The sequence below is a fragment of the Gopherus evgoodei genome, chromosome 4 (genome assembly GCF_007399415.2).
Source record: "Gopherus evgoodei ecotype Sinaloan lineage chromosome 4, rGopEvg1_v1.p, whole genome shotgun sequence".
In the NCBI taxonomy this organism is placed as follows: domain Eukaryota; kingdom Metazoa; phylum Chordata; order Testudines; family Testudinidae; genus Gopherus; species Gopherus evgoodei.
In genome coordinates, this window is record NC_044325.1 from 129618770 (window position 1) to 129643890 (window position 25121).

The following is a 25121-nucleotide window of genomic DNA, read 5'->3' on the forward strand; positions in this document are numbered from 1 at the left end:
AGAAAGGGGTCAGACAGGGCTGCTCTATCCATGCCCCCAATCAAGCAGAAGACGTGGCACTTCCTGTTCTGCATGGAAGCAAACAAGTCCACCTGGGGAGTCCCCCATCTGTAGAAGATGGAGCTGACCACCTCTGGACGAATTCACGGCGAGACAAGAATGTCCTGCTGAGGCAATCTGCCAATGAGTTATTGGACCCCATAAGATGAGTGGCTACGAGATGGATAATGTACTGTGGACAGAAGTCCCAGAGCCAGAGGGTTTCCTAGCAAAGGGCCGACGACCTGGCTCTGCCCTGCCTGTTGATATAGAAAACTGTAGCCATGTTGTCCGTTAGGACCCTGTACCACCCTGTCTTATATACAAGGTAGAAAGGCCTAGCAGGCCAGTCAGACCGCTCTGAGTTCCCTGACATTGATATGAAGGGAAAGAGCTTGACTTGACTAACGGCCTTGAGTGTTGAGATTGCCAAGGTGGGCTCCCAAGCCCAGGTCTGAGGTGTCAGAGACAAGGAGCACCAATGAGGGTGGGGCCGCAAAGGGAACATCTTCCAACAACGACGTGGGATCCTGCCACCAGACGAGGGACGCCAGGACGCTGTCCGGAATCCTGACCACCCAGTTCATGTTGTGCCGGTTGGGGACATAGACTGATGCCAGTTATGCCTGAAGAGGTCTGAGGCGGAGTCATGCATGCCAGACCATGTAAGTACACACTGCCATGTGGCCCAGCTGCCTAAGGCACGTGTGGACGGTGATGAGTGGGTGGGCCTGCAAGTCCACGATAAGGTCCGACATGGCCTGGAACCGAGTCTTGGGGAGGAAAGCCATGGCTCAAGTGGAGTCGAGGACCGATTCAATTAACTCTATGTGTTGTACGGGGCTTAAGGTTTACTTTGTCTCGTTTATTATAAACCCCAGGTCGCGACAGGTGGAACAGACCAGGTCAAGATGCTTCCACACCTGACCCGGAGACCAGCCCTTTATCAACCAGTTGTCGAGGTATGGGTATATTTGGACTCTCCGACGTCTCAGGTAAGCAGCCACTGGTGCTATACATTTTGTGAATACCCTTGGGGCCAACGAAAGACCAAAGGGCATCGTCATAAACTGGAAATGGCGCCTCTCGCTGAGCTGGAATACAGGAGTTGACAGGAGAGCGCTCAGGGATCGATTTATTGTGTTTAGTCTAGACATGATAAATCGATCCCTGCTGGATCAATCGCTGCCCGCTGATCCGGCCGGTAGTGAAGACATACCCTGAGTCTGCGGGCGAAAGTTCTTACAGATGCAGCACCTGTCCTTGCGATGGCCTTCTCCCAGACACTTAAGACAGCTATCGTGCACATCGCTGATTGGCATCGGCCTGCTGCATGATGCACATGGCTTAAAGCTGGAGTAGTGGGGCAAAGTCCTAACAGGGGACTCTGTTGACTAACTAACACTATCAGCTAGCTAACTATAAAACTATGTACAACCACAACTAGCAAGTCAATGGATACACTGCTACTGTTCTTGTAAAGCAAGACAAGGCACTCCAACCAGCCGTCACGGGTGGTAAGAAGGAACTGAGAGGGTGCAGGGCCAGCAATGCCTGATATACTGCTGCATAGGAGAGCCACTTAGGGGGGTGCCACAGCCAGCCCTACGGATTCCGCTAAGGCAGAAATCTCCAACAACTGTGCATGTGAGCGCACGCACACCAAAAATGGAATTGACATGAGCAAGCGTTCAAAGAAGAATTAGGTATTGCAAGAGTGAGTCACACAGTTGCATGCTGAAAACACTGTACTCCAGACATGGCTCACGGTGCCCTGTTCCCTGATATGTCTGCCAGAACGGTTTGATGGTAATTACCAGTGATTCCATAGTTTTATAAACCAGTGCTGCCTCCTGTGCATAATACGTCCTCAGTCCTACCCTACTGATTATATAAAGGTGAGCTTGATTATCAGCCTGCTGTTCAGGGAAGCCTCTCTCCTCTTGGAGTGCGACATTTTGGTATTGTCAACCTGGGAGATCTTCCTGCAAGTCAGTTCAGTGCTGTTTGGTGATCTGCACCAAGCTCCAACAGCAGAGGCTGCTCTAAGAAACATCCAACAAAGGCAGGGTACCATAGGCTCATAAGCAGTACAATTCTGCCACCTCATCGCTGATACAGATTGGAATGAGGTGGCACACCTATACCAGTTCTGGTGGGTTCCGTGAGAAGAAATTAAAGATGAATTGCCCTGGGTGGAAACTTCCACAAGTCTGCATGCCCTCATGGATCTCACCATCCATACAGACAACTGGTTACAGGAACAAATGGAGGAAAAAATGGGGGTCATTTTCTGTTACTTCTTTATCAATGCTTCCTGCCAAGTTGATGCAGGTGGACATAGGCTATTGATAGCTCACCTCGCAGAAAAGGAGTGACACTGCCAGCACCATCTCTGCTTCTACTCTGGTGAGTCAGGTCACTCCATCTCTGCCTGCCATGTATGACTCCAAGGTATCAGGAAAAAGAGCTCTCCCACACGTTGGTCTTGACTGGAACACACCCTGAACTCTGTCCCAGGGCTTCTCACTTGCAGGTGTTGATTCAGTTGCTCATACCCATGGTGACCCTGTAAACTCCTGTCTCACTAGTTCTCATCGAGTCAGGTGTACCCGACTGCTTCGCAGACACAGGTGAGGCTTGGGTCCTGCATATTCCCCTGCAAAGCAAGATCACTCCCAACCTCATTGAGACTACTGATGGTTCCCCTTAATCTCCTGGTCCAGTAATGGAGGAAAAAACTCCCCTGGAGGCTGTGATTAAGGGGCATCAAGAAGTGTTACAATTTGGCATGACCCTTTCTCCACACTTTCCCCAATCCTCGGTATCTCCTGCTGGCTCTCCACAATCCACTCATGTGGTGGCAAGCACAGGAGGTCTGTCTTCCATTGGAGTTTTGTTAGCAGCACTGTTGGGGACCAATAGATCCTGTTGCAGCACCTAAACTCAAAAGGCTCAGGCGGGGGGTGGGGGGGCATCCAGGCAGAACCCTCTGTTGAATCTACATTGGAATGTCCCTTGAAATACCAAGACTAGGCTGATGTTTTTGAAAAGAGGAGTGCAGAAACCCTGCCTCCACACCAAGACTATGACTGCCCAATAGAGTGCAATCAGGAGCAAAAATACCACTATCTGGAAGGAGCTCACCACCCAGTCCAGGTATTCACTGATCATAAACATCTGGAGTACCTACATAGGGCAAAAACCTTAAACCAAGGGCAGCTTTGATGGGCCCTATTTTTCTCTCAATTTGATTTCATCATCATGTATCATCCCAGGTCCAAAAATGGCAAGGTTGATGCCCTGTTCTTTCAAACTGCTTACCCAAATCCCTCAAATTGTCCCCAGTCTTCCATATTTCCCTCTTGAAAGCATCCACAGAAAATCTCTTCCCTGACTGAACAGCCATCACCCTACTAGTTCCAGTTCAGGGCCACAAGAAGTCTGAGGACTGAGCTATACTGGGCACCAGATTATTGTGGTACCTCATAGACTAGGAAGGCTATGGCCCCAAAGAGCAGTACTGGGAGACTGCCAGTAACATTCATGCCCCATAACTTATACAAGACTCACAAATGTCACCCATAAAAGCCTGGCATGACAATGCCCCAGGGCACACCTGAAGAGGCACAATGTGAGGTTCATGGGACTTGAAATTACATCTGCTGGAGGCCAAGCAGATGGCCCATCCACACTGCTAGAAATGCCTTGGCAGTGCCCAAGGCAATAAACATGCATCCCAGGAGACCAGTCACTGTGGGGAGTGCCACCCACGGTAGTGATGACTGGCAGCCCCACCTCATATCTCCAATTGTCCCAGACCTACTATTTAAGCCTGAAGGGAATACCAGGAAGTTGTATGTGCACCAAGCCAGATCCCTGAACTGCTGCTGAGACAGACACCTAATCATTCTTGCTTCCTTGCTTCATTCCTGGTTCCTAGCTATTGACTCCAGCTTAACCCTTGGCTACATCTCCTGGCTATTGACTCCAGCCTGACTCCAGATTTATCCTAGTTTCCAGACCCCAGCTACCAACTCAGTTCCCTCAGGTGTGACCACCTAAAGCTCTAACCACTGGACTTTACTGCCTATGCCCTGATTCTGGACACAGGCTACCCTGTTACATACGGGCTACTGACACACATGCCATTGGTATAAGGGCCTCAACAGCAGACTTACTATGTCCCATCACTCTCTTCAATCTGGTAGCAATGATTAGTGTGCACTGACACTCCTATCCTGAAGCCTGCAGCAGGGCATAGGTCAAACCCATGACTCTTCTTAGCCCCAAAGTGGGGTTCAACCTACCACCATGCCTCATCAGACCTTCAGCAGGGATTACCCATCCTCCTCTCCCCTCTGACTTGCAGGCTGCCCTAGCTCACTCTCCTTTTCACAGTGCTAAGCCCTGGCCTTCCTCCCACCACCCTAATACTCATAGGCGTCGAGATGAGAAACATTCTCCAAGTGATAGTTCTTCAAATAAGCTGAATGGTCTGGTCCACATCATGGAGCATGTTCCTCTAGACAGCCCTTCAGGGACACTTCAACTAATGGAGTGCAAGGGAATAATGGGGCAAAAAACGTTTTAGCAGAGGGCTCCTAGCTGTGGAACACCATGTCACTAGGGATCAGGAGGAGTCTATCTAGGGACCTGAATGGCTTTCCATTGTAAGTATTTAAAATCAGAAGAAACTATAGCAATCTATAGCAATCTCTCTCTTCTCCCTTCTTTCCTTTCTAGCCCTTATGAGAAATAGCTGGAGTGTGCGCGTACATATGAGCATGGGTGAATTTAAACCTTACTGAGGGAAGGATAATGCAAAGAAATGAATTTGCATTTCTGCATTCAGGAGCCTCCTACTATTTATTGGTTGATGGTTTCACTGTTCCCACAGAACACACCTTTTGCAGGAGGTTGTGGCTGTGGAAAGGGAGGTGATCTCTCTGGTACCTAGGCACAATCCAATGGAGGACTTTCATTACCTTGTGCTGACCTTAAATGGGCAGCCAGGTTGTATTGCTAAATAGGTGAGACCAGCTGGAGCTTTTTCAGGGTTTATTACCAGATACAGTGAGTAGAAACAATTGAACCCACAGGTCACAAATGGGAATCACTGTGATCAGGTCTGTTTCTGACAGAGTGTCAGCAATCCTGAAGCTTAGTCGGTGCAAATATTGGTATGTCGTTGTATGCACCTAGGAGGCAGTATAGGTGCCACTAGACTGACTGAGCAATCAATGTCCAGCAATCAACTATTCCTGAGTGTAGAAAAGGCCCAAGTCTCAAAAAAACCAACAGTGTGATTATTAGTTCAGGAAGGAAAATACATTACCAATATCCACAGGCTGATCGGAATGTGTTCGAACAGGAGGCTGCTGTTTTCTTCGTACTATCTCCACTATCAGGGATGAGGAAAGATGCTCAAATTCCTTCATCATTATTACCTGATTAAAATGTGACTCTTTAACCACAAAGTTCAGGCAGTGTTCCTTAAAAAGTGAAAAACAGTCTCATCTGAGGAAACTCTATAATTTTATACAGAACAGAGGATAAACCATTACAAAGCATCCATTCCAAAATACCCACTGAAGGTTTCCGATGGTATTAACCACGAGAAGAGAACTAGATGGCTTTGCACTAGAGTCCTGAAAAATCAGTATCACATGATAGCATAATCTTTGTTATTCTTTCTGATATTAAATACAAAAAGCTTTGTCAATGCAACATTATTTATGCATAAAATTAAGCACTCAAAATGGAATGCCCAAGTTAAGGTTAAGTATCAGAGGGGTATTCCTGTTAGTCTGGATCTGTAAAAAGCAACAAAGAGTCCTGTGTCACCTTATAGACTAACAGACGTATTGGAGCATAAACTTTCGTGGGTGAATACCCACTTCATCAGATGACTGTGACAACCTTGAATGCACAACCTTGCCTCTACCCACGTAAGTGTATGTGTTATGACACAATGTACTTATACAATCATGTAATCTTTCAAATAATGCTAAATGACATCACACATTTTTATTCTAAACCTTTAGATCAGATGCGTAGCATCTTGTAACATATTCAGTCATGTATAAAGAATCATATCATACAGTAAATGTAGTTCTTAAAGATGTGTTGTCTACCTAGATTTCATTTCTGGGGCACATGCACCCTGTTTGTGTGAAATTTGATTCTTTTTGCCAACAGTATTCATTGGGGCTGCGTCTGTGACCTGGATACTCTCATGCCTCACACCTGAAGACATGCACTGCAACGATAAACCCACAGAATTAAGTCTCAGAGTCTGGATCAACTGACTCAGGCTTATGGGGACTAAAAGTGGCAGTGCAGACATTCAGGCTCAAGCTAGAGCCCAGGCCTCCCTCTTACAGAGTCTCAGAGCGTAGGCTCTAGCCCAGGCCCAAACTTCTATGCTGCAATTTTATAGTCCCACAGCCTGAGCCCCTGAGCCTAATTCAGGGGTCTTTTATTGCAGTGTAAATGTACCCATAAAGGCCAGAGCAGACTTAACAATCCCGCAGTTCCTTTGTCAATATACAGTCCCAGAAGAGTAGGAAATAGTAGATATAGGAAAGGAAGTGGATCGTGTAAGCTATGTGAATAACACACCTTGAAGGTGTGTTACAAGGTAAATAATTATTCCTTTTTCTTTAAGTGACTGTCCACACAGATTCCACTTCTGATGACTATCAAACAGTGACCTTACAGTGGGCCTTGGAGTTCTGTTTAAATAATGAATGCAAGGCAGCTCTACCAAAGTGGGTGTCTGATCTTGAAGTTTCAAATAAGGAAGAGTGATGGTAAAAGTGTGGACTGATCCCAATGTCGCTGACCTGCAAATTTTCAACTCCTCCTGCACCCCACCCCCCAACTCCCTGCGCTGAGCCCCCTGCCTGCACCTCACACCCTTACTGTACCCCAACTCTTTTCCCTGAGCACTCATAGGGAAAAATTAGCTGGTGTTCCACACCCACCTGCAGCCAAGCTCCCCCCTCCTCGTCTCCGTCTCCTCCTCCTTCCTTGAGCGCGACATGTCCCCGCTCCTCCCTCTCCCTCCCAGTGCTTCCAGCTGCCCACTGCTTAACAGCTGTTTGGTGGCACTTAGGACTTTCTGGGGGGAGAGGGAGGAGTGGGGACGCAGCATGCTCCGGGGAGGAGGTTGAGAAGAGGCAAGGCAGGGGTGGGGACTTGGGGGAAGGGGGTGGAATGGGGGTGGGAAAGGGGCAGGGCTGGGGTGGGAAAAGGCGGGGTGGGGCAGGGACTTTGGCGAAGGGGTGGAATGGGGGTGGGGCAAGGGCGGTGCAGGGATGGGAAGAAGCAGGGCTAGGGGGGTCGAGGTGAAGTTGACATCTATGATTGTGAAACATATGTAACATTATATATGAAATTACAAATGCTCTCTATAATGTTATTAGAGCATGTTTAAGACCAGATTGCCTAGCCTAGGTAAAGCCGATAAACAAATTTGTCTCAGATAAAGGAATTTGTTTAGCCTTAATTTACATATTAGCACTAAACAAAGCCATCAAGCTAAATCAAGTGGGGGTTAACCTGAGACTGAACTCAGGAGACAGAATTAACATAGTTCTTGCATCCCTGAGAGAGACAGGAGACTGAATCTCCAGTAGGCCATCCTAACTTTTAGAACAAAAACAATTTTGGGAATATAAGGGACAGAGACTTCATCTTGATCAGGGGTGGGCAAACTACTTCCTGCAGGCTGTATCTGGCCCCTCAGAGCTTTGGATCTGGTCAGCGGGATTGCCCCCCGTGGCACCGCGGGCCCCATGCCACTCCCAGAAGTGGCTGGCACCACGTCCCTGCAGCCCGTGGGTGGGGGGGCAGAGGGCTCCATGCGTTGCCCTTGCCTCCAGGCACTGCTCCCCGCAGCTCTGATTGGCCGGGAATGGGGAACCAATGGGAGCTTCGGGGGTGCTACCTGGAGGCACGCAGAGCCCTCCACCCCCTACACCAGGGACCGCAGCGCTTCCTGGAGTGGTGCAGGGCTAGGGACAGGGCAGGCATGCAGGGACCCTGCCCTGGCCCCAGTGCGTGCCGCTGCCACTCTGGAGCTGCTTTAGATAAGTGGCATCAGGCCGGAGCCTGAACCCCCAACTCCCTCCACTGAGCCCCCTGCCTGCACCTCGCACACTTACTGCACCCCAACTCCTTGCACTGAGCCCCCTTGTACAGCCCGCACCCCTCCTGCACCCCAACCCCCTGCCCTGAGTGCCCTGTCACACCCTACACCCCAACCCCCTGCCCTGAGCCCCCTGCCACACCCTGCACCCCTCCTGCACCCCAGCTCCCTGCCCTGAGCCCCCTCATACACCCCACACCCCTCCTCTGCCCCAATCCCTTGCCCTGAGCCCCTTCCTGCACACCCCACACCGCATCCCCTCCCACACCCCACACTCCCAGCCCCTGCCCTGCATACAATTGCCCCACCCAGATGTGGCCCTCAGCCCAAAATGTTTGCCCACCCTGAGCCTGATCCTTCACTTTAAAGATCCAAAGAAACCAAGCAATTTGAGCTGTGAGATGGGTCCTGGCCAGGCCAGCCTGTGAAAAGATTGAAAGAAGACTGAAGGTGAGAGAGATCTTGAATAAATACTGTACTTTGATAGATTCAGTTTTAAACTTTTAAATGCGTGTTTTCACTTTTATTTGCTTATAACCATCTCTACCTTTATTTCTTTTACTTGGTATCACTTAATCTAGGCTCTTTGGTTAAACTCATTTTGCTTTCATCAGCCCTGGGTAAATGCAGTGAGTGTGTGCCTCTAGGAAGCTGACAGGCTGGAGTGTTGCACTGTCTCTGGAGAGGCAGGGAACCTAATACTCTTTCTGAGGGCCCAGTGAGAGGGAATGGACCCTGAAGGATTATGACTTTGAGGTGGATTCAGGGTTGGAAGGGTCCTAAACTCAGCCTGCAAGAAGTAACCAAGTTAGGCAAAGCCAGAGTGAGCCTTGTGGGCTGCTGGCTGGCTGTTGGGGTCAGAGCTCTGGACCAAAGCTGTAGAGTCACAAGACACTCAAGGTTAAAAGGCAGATATTGACCGAACCCCTGACTGGCCTGGGTGAACCCCAAAACATCCCAGAGAAATCTACCCTAGCTACTTCATAACAGGATCTAATATAGTTAGGTATCAATTTGGACAATTTTTAGGTGGAAATGGCTTGACCCTTAACCCTATCTGCAAAGACTATACACACTCTGTGGGACCTCGTGAAGGATGTTGTACTGTCCAGGTAGTATGTTACAGCCCTACTATGTCAAAAGGTGTGCCATTTGGCTTTCCCCCTGGTTTGAGAGTAGAGATTGAGGGAGAAAACTGGGCAGGGAAGCAACTGATTTAAATGAAAATCAGAAACAATATTAGGCAGGAATTTGGGGTGAGGTCTATCTTTATGGAAGATCATGTCAGGTGGACCAGCCATAAGGGCTTGTATGTCTCCTACCCTATGAGTTGATGTAGGCAATCTTCATAGACAGTTGATAAAAAGAGCAGGCTGCTTGTGGCTAAAAAGGAGGTCCCATTAAACAGTTAACACTGTGTTGAGGTCTCAGGAAGGAGGAGGCCCTTGGTCTGGGGGGAAAAATATGAATGAGACCCTTACAGAATCTAGCAACTGTAGGGTGGGAAGATACAGTGTAACCCTGAATTGAAGATGATGTGCAGCTATTACTGCTAAATGTACTCTTATGGTTCTGAGGGATGGTCCCAAATGTGTTAGAGCTAGCAGACAGTCCTGAGTAGCAGAAACAGGAACTGACAAGGGAAATGTTCTGGTGCCTAAATAGAAAACCTTTTCCATTTTGCCACATAATTCAGTATAGTAGAGGTTTTTCTTCTATGTCAGAGGTGGGCAAACTATGGCCCACGGGACTGTCCTGACTGGCCCCTGAGCTTCTGGTTTGGCAGCTAGCCCCTGACTCCTCCCCCGCTGTCCCCCCTCCTCTGCAGCTACATTGCCACGCAGGCAGCACTCTGGCCAGTGGGGCTGCGCACTCATGCCGGGCAGCACAGCAGTGTGCGCGGCATGGTAAGGGGGCTGGGGGGTTGGATATGGGGCAGTGGGTCCTGGGGAGCAGTCAGGAGACAGGGAACAGGGGGGATTGGATAGGGGGTGGGGTCCCGTGGGGCCTGTCAGGGGGCGGGGGTGTGGACAGGGGTCAGGGCAGTCAGGGGACAGGGAGCAGGGGGGGTTGGATGGGGGTGGGGTCTGGGGGGGGCAGGGGTCCTGGGAGGGGGCGGTCAGGGCACAAGGAGCAGGGGGGGTTGGATGGGTGGGGGCTTCTAAGGGCGGCAGTCAGGGGGCAGAAAGTGGGAGGGGTCAGATAGGGGGCAGGGGCCAGGCTGTTTCGGGGACACAGACTTCCCTACCCAGCCCTCCTTATAGTTTTGCACTCTGATGTGGCCCTTGGGCCAAAAAGTTTGCCCACCCGTGTGCTATGTACCAAACTGTTCTGGACTTCATTTGAACAGCTCCTTTCAATGGCAGTTAATCAGACAACCACCACACTGTCAGATGTAATGATGAAAGAAGTGAAAGATCTCACTTCTGTTTTGCGAAATCATGTGAGATAGATAGAGGCTGTGTTGACAGGTTCATCAGCTCAGAGTATCAGAACTGTTTGGGCCAAGCTGGGTCTAGTATAATAACTGAGGCTGAACCTTGTCTGAGTTTCCTCAGGATCCCTGGTCTTAAATGGATTGGCAGAAGGCATACATGAGCCCCTGTGCCTATGAGACTACAGAAAGCCTGGACTCAAAACCCCTCTGGAGTAAAAGACATGGCATTTCTTGTTCTGGTCTGTGGCATACAAGTCTATTTCTGGATACCACATTGCAAGGGAACATTAAAGGTTAATTGGCCTGTTAACAACCCTTCAGTCATGAGGGGAAAGGCTGGGGGGAAGGCAACTTGTCGGAGGGGTTGTTAGTGGGATCGTTGTAATAAGCCATAAATCTAGAGTCCTATTTAGTCCATGATTTTTAGGGTCTAGCAAAGTTATAAATTTAAGCTCCTAGGAGTCTCTTTTGAAGATGTGCAGATTTCCTGAGAAGTCAGATAGAGTGATCATTTTCTGAAAAGTGTTCACCCACGTGGTGTTTTTCTCTTTTATGATTTTTCTGTTAGCTCATTCGAGAGCATAGTGCCTCATTTCGCTCACATAGTTGTTACTGGGGCATTTAGTGAATTGGATGAGGCAGGCCACATGTTGCAGGACTCTCAGATCTTGAAAGTTGTGTTGGGGAGTGGGTGTCAAGCATTGCAGCCATGGAGATATGTCTACAGGTTTTGCATCTGTTGTTCTGGCAGGGGTTGGGTAAAGATTTGAGTTGATGTGTTCTGGTCTGTGGGGAGCTTGCTTCTAATGATGAGTTTGGAGAAGCTGCGTGGTTGTTCGAAGGCCAGAAGAGGGATTCAGAAAATATTTCTTTCAGGATGTGATCCCCATAGAGTATGGGTTTAATGCTATCTCATATGGGTTCCAGTGTGGGATGGTAGGTGACAACTACGGGTGTGTAGTCAGAGAGGGGTTTATTTCTGTATTGAAGCAGGTTCTCTCGGGGTATTTGGGTAGTTCGTTCCATGATGCAATCTACTTCTCTAGTGGAGTGTCCTTGTTTGGTGAAAGTGGTTTTAAGCATGTTAAGGTTTACATCCCACTGTAGCACTTAGTGAAGAGCTTCTCCCATCAGTGTAGGTACTCCACCTCCTCAGAGGCGGTAGCTATGTTGACAGGAGAAGCCCTCCCATCAACATAGTACTGTTTACACTGCGGGTGAGGTTGGGATAACTACGTTAGGTATAAATTTACAGTGTAGTCCAAGCCTCAGTATCCAGGGTCTCCACAATTCAGGACAGGAGGTCCAGGAAGGCGTTAGAATCATCTAGCCAGGGAGGGGGCTGGTGTCTCTTTCTTCTCTGGTGGTGAGGAGGATTCCTTGGGGGATGACGGGGCTCACTGTTATGCCTATCATCTCCTGTTCCTGTGGGCCCACCTCTCATTCCACTGTGGATGGGCTAGTCAGCGAAGCCATCAACAAGCATGATCCATTCCTTTTTCTGCATGTAGGAGAGGCTAAACTCCTCCTTCACATGTGGGAGGATGGTCCACAGTAAGGTCAATACAGTCAAACAAGGTGGCATATTTATGGGTATTGACTAGGTTGGGGCTGGTTGGCCTATGCCACTCCAGAGCTGGTTGAAGTGGTGCTCTGAATTAGGGCTCCCCAATATCCTCCTTGAGGTCATTCTCCAATGGGAGGGAAGAAAGATCTCTGTTCAATGTCAGCAAGAAGGGATACATCGGCAATAGTGAGGAGGAATATATCTCCTCACTGAAAGACAGTACTGAAGGACTGAATGGTGTAGTAAGATGAGGCCCTGAAATATAAACTCTTGTGTCAGAGGCCTAGTCTGAGGCCTGAACCAAAGTACTTCCAGGCACTGCTAAGCAAAAGCTGGGCTGTGAGCCAGAGGCAGGCCTCACTCATAGAAATTGGCGAAAAGAGGGTTGTTAGAAGCAGGTGTGTTCACACATAAGGGCTAATAAGAGGAACTTGTGCCAAGATGGTACCTGGACAGCCTGATACAAGGACACTCCATAGACACAACAAGGAACAGGATGTAGTGTACTTAGATTTCCAGAAAGCCTTTGACAAAGTCCCTCACCAACGGTTCTTACGTAAATTAAGCTGTCCTGGGATAAAAGGGAAGGTCCTTTCATGGATTGAGAACAGGTTAAAAGACAGGGAACAAAGGGTAGGAATTAATGGGAAATTCTCAGAATGGAGAGGGGTAACTAGTGGTGTTCCCCAAGGGTCAGTCCTCAGACCAATCCTATTCAACTTATTCATAAACGATCTGGAGAAAGGGGTAAACAATGAGGTGGCAAAGTTTGCAGATGATACTAAACTGCTCAAGATAGTTAAGACCAAAGCAGACTGTGAAGAACTTCAAAAAGATCACACAAAACTAAGTGATTGGGCAACAAAATGGCAAATGAAATTTAATGTGGATAAATGTAAAGTAATGCACATTGGAAAAAATAACACCAACTATACATACAATATGATGGGGGCTAATTTAGCTACAACGAGTCAGGAGAAAGATCTTGGAGTCATTGTGAATAGTTCTCTGAAGATGTCCATGCAGTGTGCAGAGCGGTCAAAAAAGCAAACAGGATGTTAGGAATCATTAAAAAGGGGATAGAGAATAAGACTGGGAATATATTATTGCCCTTATATAAATCCATGGTACACCCACATCTCGAATACTGCGTACAGATGTGGTTTCCTCATCTCAAAAAAGATATACTGGCACTAGAAAAGGTTCAGAAGAGGGCAACTAAAATGATTAGGGGTTTGGAGAGGGTCCCATGTGAGGAAAGATTGAATAGGTGTCATAAACAGATAGCTAAGGGTTAATGTCTCTTTCACCTAAAGCACCTGACCAGAGGACCAATCAGGAAACCGGATTTTTTCAACTTTGGGTGGAGGGAAGTGTGTGTCTGAGGTCTTTGTTTTCTGGCTGCCTGCTTCCTCTGAGCTTTGGAGAAGTAGTTTTGTTTTCTAATCTTCTGTTTCTAAGTGTAAGGACAAAGAAATCAGATAGTAAGTTATATGGTTTCTTTTCTTTGGTATTTGCATGAATATAAGTGCTGGAGTGCTTTAATTTGTATTCTTTTTGAATAAGGCTGTTTATTCAATATTCTTTTAAGCAATTGCCCTGTATTGTGTCATCTTAATACAGAGAGACCATTTGTATTTTTTCTTTCTTTTTTTTATATAAAGCTTTCTTTTAAGACCTGTTGGAGTTTTTCTTTACTTCAGGGAAATTGAGTCTGTACTCACCAGGGAATTGGTGGGAGGAAGAAATCAGGGGGGATCGGTGTGTGTTGAACTGGCTAGCCTGATTTTGCATTCCCTCTGGGGGAATAGGAAAGTCCTTTTGGTTTCCAGGACCGGGAACGGAGAGGGGGAGTCACTCTGTTTGGATTCACAGAGCTTGTGTCTGTGTATCTCTCCAGGAGCACCTGGAGGGGGGAAGGGAAAAAGGATTATTTCCCTTTGTTGTGAGACTCAAGGGATTTGGGTCTTGGGGTCCCCAGGGAAGGTTTTTCAGGGGGACCAGAGTGCCCCAAAACACTCTAATTTTTTGGGTGGTGGCAGCAAGTACCAGGTCCAAGCTGGTAACTAAGCTTGGAGGTTTTCATGCTAACCCCCATATTTTGGACGCTAAGGTCCAAATCTGGGACTAAGGTTATTACAATAGGCTAGGACTCTTCAGCTTGGAAAAGAGGAGACTAAGGGGGGATATGATAGCGGTATATAAAATCATGAGTGATGTGGATGGAGAAAGTGGATAAGGAAAAATTATTTACTTATTCCCATAATATAAGAACTAGGGGTCACCAAATGAAATTAATAGGCAGCAGGTTTAAACAAATAAAAGGAAGTTCTTCTTCAGGCAGTGCACAGTCAACTTGTGGAACTCCTTACCTGAGGAGGTTGTGAAGGCTAGGACTATAACAGTGTTTAAAAGAGAACTGGATAAATTCATGGTGGTTAAGCCCATAAATGGCTATTAGCCAGGATGGGTAAGGAATGGTGTCCCTAGACTCTGTTTGTCAGAGAATGAAGATGGATGGCAGGAGAGAGTTCACTTGATCATTGTCTGTTAGGTTCACTCCCTCTGGGCACCTAGCATTGGCCACTGTCGGTAGACAGGATACTGGGCTAGATGGACCTTTGGTCTGACCCGGTATGGCTGTTCTTATGTTCTTAACAGGCAGGTGCATCTTAAAGACAGGACAGCACGATGGATAGATCTGTATGTCTGGAACAACATGATCAAAAGGGAGACAGCACCCTAATGAGCTAAGAGACTGTACCTCAGTACCTCAGGAGGGATGAGTAATCTGTCCTGTAACTGTATAAAAGTAGGTCCCGGAGTGCACATCTTTGGCCAGCCTAGGGGGCAGTGGAAAGTCCCGCCACTGACTGAGCTGTGTTCATTGCCAGGGGGCACATATTCATAGTATATCCTGTAGAGTCTATAGGAAACTATTACTGTGCTTTGTTTGACAATAAACCTAGCTCGGGTTCCTTCGTATCTTACTAGAGTCTATGGTCTTTGGGGGTTCTCTCGGGGTTTGCTGTGTCAGCTAACTGCGCAGAGCCGGGACAGCACACAGAGGGAACACGCATGCAGCCAACTGTTATCATCATCGAACAATGGCAGAGCAACACACCGGTAGCTACTGACAACAAATGGGGCCAACTGATTAACTTTCTTGGCTTCATCACAGGCATTGGTACTGGGATCATGGCAGGTCCATTGTTTTTCCCAATTGTTTAAGGGTTTTTTCCTTGGCGAAACATCCCATGTCTTCCCCCTGAGAGTTCCTCTTAGTCTTGGAGTTAGGTGTATGCTCGGACAGGCTACATCAGTGGGTGTCCAGTTTATAAGTGGATGCAGTGCCAGCTTTACTCACTGAGTTGGGGCAGTCAGTAAGAAAGCCAAAGTTCTCAGCACCAGATTTACCAATGCCAAGTCTGTCAATGCCAAGGTGCATAATGCCAAGCTCTTAAGAGGCAGTTGACATCCTCAGTGTCAACTCTGCCCGTGTCCTCTTTGCCTTATTTCCACTGCCTGATCCTGGAGTTTGAAGAGTACTCAAGGGATCACTGGTCAACGTTAATTTAACCATCCTCATTCTGGTCATAATTGTCACATCTGGGGCCAAAGTGACCTGTATGGACTGCTCAAGTAGATGTAGCTTGAGTCATGAATTCCTAGACTTGCAGGTCCTAGTGGAGAAGTTCTTGCACACAAAGGAATTATTCAGGATGTGACTCTCTCCTAAGCAAGAGAGGCATTGGCTTGTCTGTCCATGATAGGGATTAGTTCATTGCAGGACAGGCAGGGTTTGAACTCTGTCACAAGGCATGGGAGCTGGCAAGAAGCACTTTACCCTGCCGCACATGGGGAGGTGTCACCAATCAATATCCTTTAGAGAACACATTTGATTATAAGAATTCTTCACTAAGCACTTTAAAAGATCTGTCTCTGAAGAGAGTTGCAGGTCAGAGATTTGCTAAGGCAGTAGGGGGAACTGAAGGGGGTTGTGGCTGCTCCGCCTTTTACACCATTGTGTGGGAGCTATTCAAAATATCTGATCTTCTGCACATGAGGCTTGTGCACACCTACAGTGGGACTACACTGACACATACTTGAAGAGCTAAGTATCAGAGGGTAGCCGTGTTAGTCTGGATCTGTAAAAGCAGCAAAGAATCCTGTGGCACCTTATAGACTAACAGACGTTTTGGAGCATGAGCTTTCGTGGGTGAAGTGGGTATTCACCCACGAAAGCTCATGCTCCAAAACGTCTGTTAGTCTATAAGGTGCCACAGGATTCTTTGCTGCTTTTACTTGAAGAGCTAGTAACAGAGAAAAAGAAATGAGCTTAAGAAACCAGACAAACTTTAGTAAAGAGAGAGAAATTCCTGTGACAAATGTGTGAATTTTCTGTAATATTTCTGTAAACTATATGCATCTCCTCACTGCACTGGAGGCAGAGGGTTAACATGCTTCTCCTGGAACAGAGCAGGACGCATGAGAGGTTTGGGTCCTGTAGCTGTCTGGGGTGGTAAGAATGAGCCATCATGAGCTGGCTGGAATTGGCACAAAGCAATGAAGAGTCCAGAAAAAATAAATGGGAACCTCAATGACCAAACATGAATCCTTGACAGGAGGCTAGAGCTCAGAGGAAGCAGAGCAGGATGAAGCCCTGGTTCCACCAATATGGACTCTATCATAAGTCTGCCACTCTCATACTAACCCAAAGACTTTCTGTGCTCCAGGCGACAAATAAAGGTTACCTTTCTGGGGAAAGGCTATCTGGTGTTGCTGCAGTTACTTAAGAACATTGCACTCTGAAAGGAGAAATATCTCTTGTAAGAGTCTGGCTCAGCTAGACTCCCTGAAGGGAGCCACAGAGAAAGAGAAGTGAAATTGTGGAAGCCATGGTCCTGCACCTGGAACACTGGAGATCCAAGGGGTCCAGCACAGTAAAGGGGTACTCCCAGGAGACTGGTTAAAGGCTAAGACACAGATCAGACTCTGGGAATCCATGACAGCCACCTAAGAACTGTAGAGGAATTTCAGGTAAAGAGATGTCTTTAGGGCAGTAGCTGTTCCAGTTGCTGCATTAGGGCATGTCTACACTACAAAATTAAATCGATGTACAGCCACCACAGTAATTAAAGTGGTGGTTCATGTCCACCTTCTGTCAGCTGTGCGCATTCTCACCAGCAGTGCTTCCACCGACTTAACTGTGTGGGGTACTGGGGGTCACTGACACCTGGAACTCCCCAGGGCTGAAAGCCAACAGAAGATGTAAGTAACGCATGTCCACACAGGCACTGCGTCACCCTAATTACATCTACTTACACCTCTCGCAGAGGTGGAGTTATTAGGTCACTGTAGTGGGTGACTTATATTGGTGGGAGCTACATTTTAGTGTAGACACTTACAGAGTTAGGTCAACATATGCTGCCCTAGGTCAACCAAACTCTGTAATGTAGACCAAGCCTTAAAGGCATAGGAAGAGGGAGGAAAGGAATCTAATTTAATGCTGGTGCTGAGCCTCAGGTGGAAGTTTAAGTTGCTACCTCCAATTTCAACGTCAACTTCAAAGCCTTAAAACCCACAAAACAACATGATAATATGTTTAGTCCATGAGTCAATGTCTACATTGACTATATTGAGCTTTAATTCTTAATTTTTTATCAGTAACCTTGTTAGTGAAATTCAGTGTTTACCTTTAGTTGCTCCAGTTGAAGCTTGTTAGCATTTTCACACACAATGAGCACATTCTGTAGATCTACAGATGCTTCAATATACTGGAGGCAGAGCTGTTCCAGTCGCGAGAGCTTGAAATTCAGGGCTAGTCTGTACACGTCCATGATAAGCAGTACATCCTGCACATGACCTGTACATCACAAAGGGAAACAGTGTCATTCCACAGCTCTAGAGAGCTTCTAATATAAGGTTCTTCAGAGATGTCCAGTGAGGTCAGAAATTTACTCAATCCAATTTCTGATGCCATCAAGAGTAATTAGGATAGCAGAACCAAGGGAGATTACCATTATGATCATCTACATTGATCTCCTGTTTAACACAGGTCACATAGCTTCCCCAGAATAGTTCCCAAGGGAGATTTTTAGGAAAACATCCCATCTTGATTTTAAAATGGTCAGTGATTAATGGTTAATTACTCTGTTAAATATGTATGCCTTATTCCTGTCTAAATTTGTCTAGCTCAACTTGTAGCCATTGCACTGTGTTATACCTTTCTCTGGCAGACTGAAAAGTCCATTATTAAAAATTTCTCTCTATGTAAGTCTTATAGACTGTAATCAAGGCACTCCTTAACCTTCTCTTTGTTAAGATAAATAGAATGAGCTCCTTGACTCTGACTACATATCATGTTTTCAAATCCTTTAAGAACTCTTGTGGCTCTTTTCTGAACCCTCTTTGATTTTTCAATATCTTTCTTGAGCTGTGGACAACAGAACTGGACACAGAATTCCAGCAGTGGGTGCATCAGTGATAAATATAAAGATTTTCTCACAAATTGCTAATATTCAATTTTCATATTTTTTTTAAAAAGCCCCTATGGGCCAGGTTTGGTATGCAGAATCCTCCTCCTGCTGTCCTACCTTTGCGTGGGTATTTTATTTTATCTGTGTACAGGAACTGCATGAGCACCTCAAAGGGCTGAGCTTCAGCTTCTCGGATTGTCACTTCCAGCAGAGGTTGCAGGCAGCACAGCTTGACATTGCCGCAAATACCCTCGTTCTGGGACAGTGCTTGTCCCTCTTCTTCAATCTCTTGCTTAGATTTCTAATGGGATAGAAAAACAGTAAACAAAGAAGCAAAGGTCTGGGTGTGTCCTGGGACTGGGGTTGAGAAGGGCTGGTTTGCTAGGAACAAACTGTGTTTGTGGGTGTGCATTTGAGAGACGGTGATGTGATACATGGGGCTTTGCATTGTACTTCCTGGAGATGTGCTGTGGAGTTGGGTCCCTTCATGCCCTGAACTGGTTTTGTGACATTTATGTTGAATTTCTCTGCATTTCAAAATAAAGAGAGCCTCAGCCATGGAGCTCAGCAATGAAGTGTACCATTTTCCCTCCAAAGAGGTCCATAGGGTGCTGGAAAGTCTCCTCTGTGCTCTGTGCACAACTGCATGTACACTGGGCAAAGTGGCTGCAAGGCCTCCAAGTAAACTGCTCTGGTACAGCAGGCCCCCATGACAGACACAGAGATAGCACCACAGCGTTGGATCCTCTGGCACAGGAGGCATCTCAGGCAGATCAGAGGCAGGGGAAGGCGTGGTTGAGATGGTCCTGCACCCTGATGATTCCCAACTACCACAATGTCCATTAGGGCTAAGGCAGCAGGGGGTGCAAGTTAGTGCAGCCCTGGGATTGCTTTAACCAGCTTGTCTGGCCAATCTGTCCCTTATCAATCTCAGCATAACAGAGGTACAAAGCCTACTCTCTCATCCTGGTGCTGACCTGGGAACCCAAAGTGCTACAGAAAATCCAGACATTCTCAGACTGATCGTTTCACTTCCCTGCAGAAGCACTGGTCACATCAGAAGTGAGATCCTGGCTGTAGCTACTGGAAGCTCGTGGAATCTCCTTCACCAGAGGTGTGCAAAAGGAGGCTGGATAGCCATCTGTCTTGGATAGTTTAGACAGAACAAATCCTGCATCTTAGCAATGGGTTGGACTAGATGACCCTTGCGCTCCTTTTTAACCCTATTGTTTTATAATCTATGAAGCTCCTTGTGACAGGGCATACCTATCCCACACCAGCTCTGTCATAAATATAAAGAAAAGGGTAGCATAAGATCCCTCCTTAGCAGCTGTACTGAATCGCTTTACCTGTAAGGGGTTAAGTAGCTCAAATCACCTCGTTGGCACCTGACCAGAAGGACCAATGAGGAAAGAAGATACATTCAAATCTGGAGACGAGGAAAGTGGGGGAGAGAATTTGTTTGTGGCTCTCTTTGTTTGTTCCGTTTCCTGATGGATGGAGAGACCAAGCAGGTACATCTCCTGAAAACAAACCTGGAATGAGCCATCTAAAATTACAGAAATTGTAAGTAAGGTAAGGAAATGCGTTAGGTTATCTTTTGTTTTGGCTTGTGAATTTTCCTGTGCTTCAAAGGTAATTTTATTTCTGTTTTTGTAACTGTGAAGCTGAGGCCAGAGGGGAGTCCTCTGTGTTTTAAATATTTTTATTACCCGATAAAGTTACCTTCCATTTTGATTTTGCAGGTGTGATTCTTTTCCTTTTTTCTTAATAATAAAGTTCTTTTTTAATAACTTGATTGATTTTAGTGTCCTAAAAAAATGGTTACCTACCTTTTGTAATTGTTGTTCTTCGAGACATGTTGTTCACGTCCATTCCACATTAGGAGTGCATGCACTGCGTGCACGGACCTCAGAAACGTTTCCCTTAGTGGTTCCCATCAGGTCAGCAGGGGTGCCTCTACAGTGGTGCCTCTATACTGGTGCATATATATCCCTGCTAACCTGACCCCCCTTCAGTTCCTTCTTGCCAGAGACTTCGAAAGAGGGGAAGGTGGGTGGGAAGTGTAATGGACATGTACAACATATCTTGAAGAACAACAGTTACGAAAGGTAGGTAACTGTTTTTTCTTCTTCGAGTGCTTGTTCAAGTCCATTCCACATTATGTGACTCATAAGCTTACTATAGGAGGAGGGTAGGAGTCATGGAGCAATTGACTGAAGAACAGCCCTGCTGGTTGACTGTGTAGTGGGCTGTGAATGTGTGCACCAATGACCAGGTGGCTGCTTTACAGATCTCCTGGATTGGGATGTGAGCCAGGAAAGCTGTTGAGGACGCTTGTGCCCTCGTCGAGTGAGCCGTGATCGCTGTGGCTGGAACCTTGGCGAGTTCGTAGCATGTGCAGATGCAGTCTGCAATCCATGATGATATATGTGGCGCTGAGACCGGAAGCCCTTTCATTCTATCGACTATGGGCAAAAACAATTGCGCCGACTTGCGGAAAGGTATAGTTTGCTCCAAATACAATGCCAGGGCCCTTCGGACATCCAGAGTGTGCAGGCTATGGTGACTCGAGTCCGTGTGTGGTTTAGGAAAGAGTACTGGCAAACAAATGTCCTGTCCCATATCAAATTGTGACACTATTTTAGGGAGGAATTTAGGGCGTGGCCTGAGATGCACTTTGTCCTTATAAAAAATTGTATAAGGAAGCTCCGAGGTTAGGGCCCTCAACTTGCACACCCTCCTTGCCGACGTAATGGCCACCAGGAACGCCACCTTCCAGGAGAGGTGAAGGAGATAGCAAGAGACCAGGGGCTTGAACGGCGGCTCCATAAGCTTGGAAAGGACCAGATTAAGGTTCCAGGGAGGGACTGGCAGGCATGAGAATGCGCTCCTCCTTGCCTGTTGATATAGAACATTGAGGCCAAATTGTCTGTCAGGATTCACACCACAGGTGTGGCAGGAAAACCCCGCAGGCCAGCCAGACCACTCTGAGCAACTTGACATTTATGTGTAACATTATCTCTCCAGGGTCCACATCCCCTGGGTCCGGAGATGTCCGAGGTGCACCCCCCAACTGAGGTCTGAAGCATTCAACATTACCTCAACAGATGGAGCGGGACTGTTGAACGGGACTCCTTCCAGGACCTTCTTGCGATCGGTCCACCAACACAGCAAGGTGAGAACCACCGGAGGAATGGTTATGGTGTTTTCCAGGTGGCTCCTGGATTGGGAATAGGTCTACACCAGCCATTGCTGCAGGGGTCGCATGCGGAGGCTGGCATGGTAGACCATGTATGTGCAAGCTGCCATGTGGCCTAGTAGGCACAGGCACACTCTGGCCATTGTCAGGGGAAATACAGACACTTCCACGATGAGGTCCGTCAAGTCCTGAAACCTGTCTAACAGCAGGAACACTGTTGCCTGGGTTGAGTCGAGCACAGCCCGGATTAATTCTATCATCTGAACTGGAACTAATGTGGACTTTTTGTAGTTGACCAGTAGTCCCAAGGAGCAGCATATGGCTTGTAGCATAGTGACATCACGTTTGACCTGAGCCTTGGAGCTGCCTTTGACCAAGTCATCGAGGTATGTGTAAATCTGGATACCCCGATGCCCGAGGTAGGCCACAACTACCGCCATACACTTGGTGAACACCCTTGGTGCTGCAGCCAGGCCAAAAGGAAGGCCGCAAACTGGTAGTGGGCTGAGCCAACCGTAAAACGGAGAAAGCGTCTGTGTCCTGGGATGATCGCTACATAAACGTATGAGTCTTTCAGGTCGAGCGTGGCATACCAGTCTCCCAGATCCAGGGAGGGGATAATGGAGGCCAGGGAGAACATGAGAAACTTTAGCTTCCTTAGGTATCTGTTGAGGTCTCACAGATCCAGGCTGGGACGGAGACCACCCTTGGCCTTTGAGATCAGAAAATACTGGGAACGGAAACCCATGTTCCAGTAAGAAGGTGGGACCTCCTCCACCGCTCTCAGCTGTAAGAGCTTCTAAACCTCCTGCTTGAGAAGATTCTCATGAGAAGGGTCCCTGAAAAGAGGTGGGGAGGGGTGGAAATAAATTGGAGGGTGTAGCTGTGAGTCACTGTACTGAGGACCCAGCGGTCCGAAGTTATCGCTGACCATGCTGGGAGGAAAGGCAGCTGCAAAAAATTGAGAAAATAGGATCCAGGAAACAGACTGGTAGGTTGCCTCTGGATGCACCCTCAAAATGACTTTTTAGTTCCTTGGTTGGAGCAGGTCAAGCCTGACTAGGCAGAGAGTGGAGGTGGGTGGTTCGTGCACCATCTGTAGCCCTTAGGCTTTTTGTATGGTGGGACCTGCTGGGTCTGGCTCTCTTGCCCCTGGGGATGTTGCAGTTTGAACCATTTATGCGTCGGGCCCGGAACGTAGAGCCCCAGGGTTTTTAGGATGATTCGGGAGTCCTTCAGCCCATGTAACTTGTTCTCCATCTGCTCCACAAACCGGGCCTGGCCATCGAAGGAGAGGTCCTGAATCAACTGCTGAGCCTCAGAGGACAACCTAGAGAGAATCAGGTGACTGAGACTATGTAAGAAGAGATGGAACCTGCATCTTTCCCTCCACCCTTCTCTTTTCCCTCTACTAGCTCCAGTACTCAGCCTCACTGTCTTCCTGCTCTGCAGTCCCTATCTCTCTATTCCTCTTTGGATGTACGAACTCTTCCCTCCCTTCTGTGTCTCCTAGGCTCTTTCCCTACTTCCTGCAGCCTCTGCCTGCAGGCCAAGCTTGGGTGCGTCCCTCTTTAACAACTCCTGGTGTGCCTGGTGTGGAGGAACTAGGTGAGGGGGCTCCGTGATGGTCTTGTTCGGTGACAACGAGGAAGAGGCCGGTACCACGGGTTCCACAACAACCACTGGTTGCCGTTCCCCTTGGTCTACATGAACTTGCTGGGTCTTATCCCCCGGGGCCTCAGGCACTGGAGGGGGTTGGGTCATTGATGCCACAGGCCTGTCTGAGGCTCCTGATGCCGAGCGGGCAGTCTGGGAGGGCTGGGTGAACCCCCATGGGTGCCGGGGGTACCACAGGCCCAGCCATGGGGCAGGTTTCATTAGCGATGATGCAGGCAGCACTGAGAGTCTAGGAGGCTGCCCCGTGAATTTTGGAGCCTTGCTCCATACCAGAACCATACGTGGAGCGATTGCTACCCAGTGACCCAGATCCACTGGAGCGGCAATCCTGTGCTTGGTGATAATCACAGTCACATCTAGAGGAGGACCGCTCCAAGCAGGACATGCACTTTCGTGGGGATCTTGGTGCCTGGCGGCACTCATCAGATCCGCCACAAGGAAACTGGCAATCCACGCCTCATGCTTCGAGACCAGGACAAGGACCAGGACCGGAACCTGCAGGTATCATAGGTCAGGCGCCTGGGGGATCTCCCCCCATATGGTGACACTCGTCTTGGGGAATGTTGGCAGTGCCCACGGCTGCGGTCTTCCAATTGTTCAAGGGATCTGTTACGGCTTTCCAGTGACGCAAAGGGCCAGTCCCAACATTCCTGTTAAGACGCGCGTACCTCCATAGGTCTGTGCCAGATAATCAGTGAAATCCGCCTCAAATCCCTCTGCTGGTACCCAAGGTCTGGTGACTGTAGCGGGCTCCAATGCATTTGCCTCCCTAAATCCAAGGCATGATGGCTTCAAGCGGGTGAACAGTGGTGGGATGTCCCTCGTGATGGGGAGCGGTACCACTGAGGGGAGGATGGACGGAAAGGTCCCAAGGCAGGCTTACTCTGAGGTTTGGGCATGCCAGGGCCAGTGTGGGCGGCACCAGGAGCATCAGGATTTCCTGCGCAGTTTGGAGCCCTTCAGGCATCAAAGGCACCTGAAGCTGATGAAGGCTCGCCTCTGACTTCCAGGCGAAGAACGGGGTGGGCTGCATCGCTCTACGTGAGCTGAGGCCTGACTTCCTGACAGGGGAGATGAGCCACCCATTGCGGGTCTTAGCTCGCCCCCAGCCCCGTCCTTCGCCTTGCAGGGAGTAGAAGACAGTTCCCTACCAGCTTTCTTCAACTTCTTGGCTGGGGCCATGGATGGGGACTGGTGCCGGCTCATCGATGGCACCAGTGGGGTACTACACACCAAAGCCATGGTGCTGGGTGCCAACTTGGACCTTTGCTCCAGAGCTGGAGTGAGCACCGACTCCATCAAGAGTGAGTCTGATCTCAAGCTCTTTCTTGGTCCTAGGTTTAAAGGACTTGCAGATTTGGCACTTATCACTTGTGTCCTTCACCAAGACACCTGAGACAGCTACTATGCTGCTCGCTCATGGGCATGGGTCATTTGCAGGACATGCCCTGTCCCCTGGCTAAGTCCCTGATGGGACTAACAAAACTCTAACTACTGCTAAGGGCTAACTAACTCAATTACTAATTATGTACACTAACTTTACAAGAACTCTAGTTCATACAAAT

The 25121-nt window shown here is 48.1% G+C and overlaps 1 protein-coding gene across 12 annotated transcripts in view; it reads right to left on the minus strand.

Annotated features, from left to right (window-relative positions):
* Positions 1-25121, minus strand: part of LZTR1 (leucine zipper like transcription regulator 1) — a 277591-nt gene that overhangs the window by 47583 nt on the left and 204887 nt on the right. For all 12 annotated transcript variants that reach the window (XR_004000204.1, XM_030561051.1, XM_030561054.1 and 9 more), the window contains 3 exons: positions 18795-18978; positions 17895-18064; positions 5378-5534 (listed from right to left, as the gene is read on the minus strand). Coding sequence is in view for 11 of the 12 variants with exons in the window: in XM_030561051.1 (XP_030416911.1) it covers positions 5378-5534; positions 17895-18064; positions 18795-18978 (511 nt within the window). In the remaining variant the exon portion in view is untranslated. The remainder of the gene's footprint in view (positions 1-5377; positions 5535-17894; positions 18065-18794; positions 18979-25121) is intronic.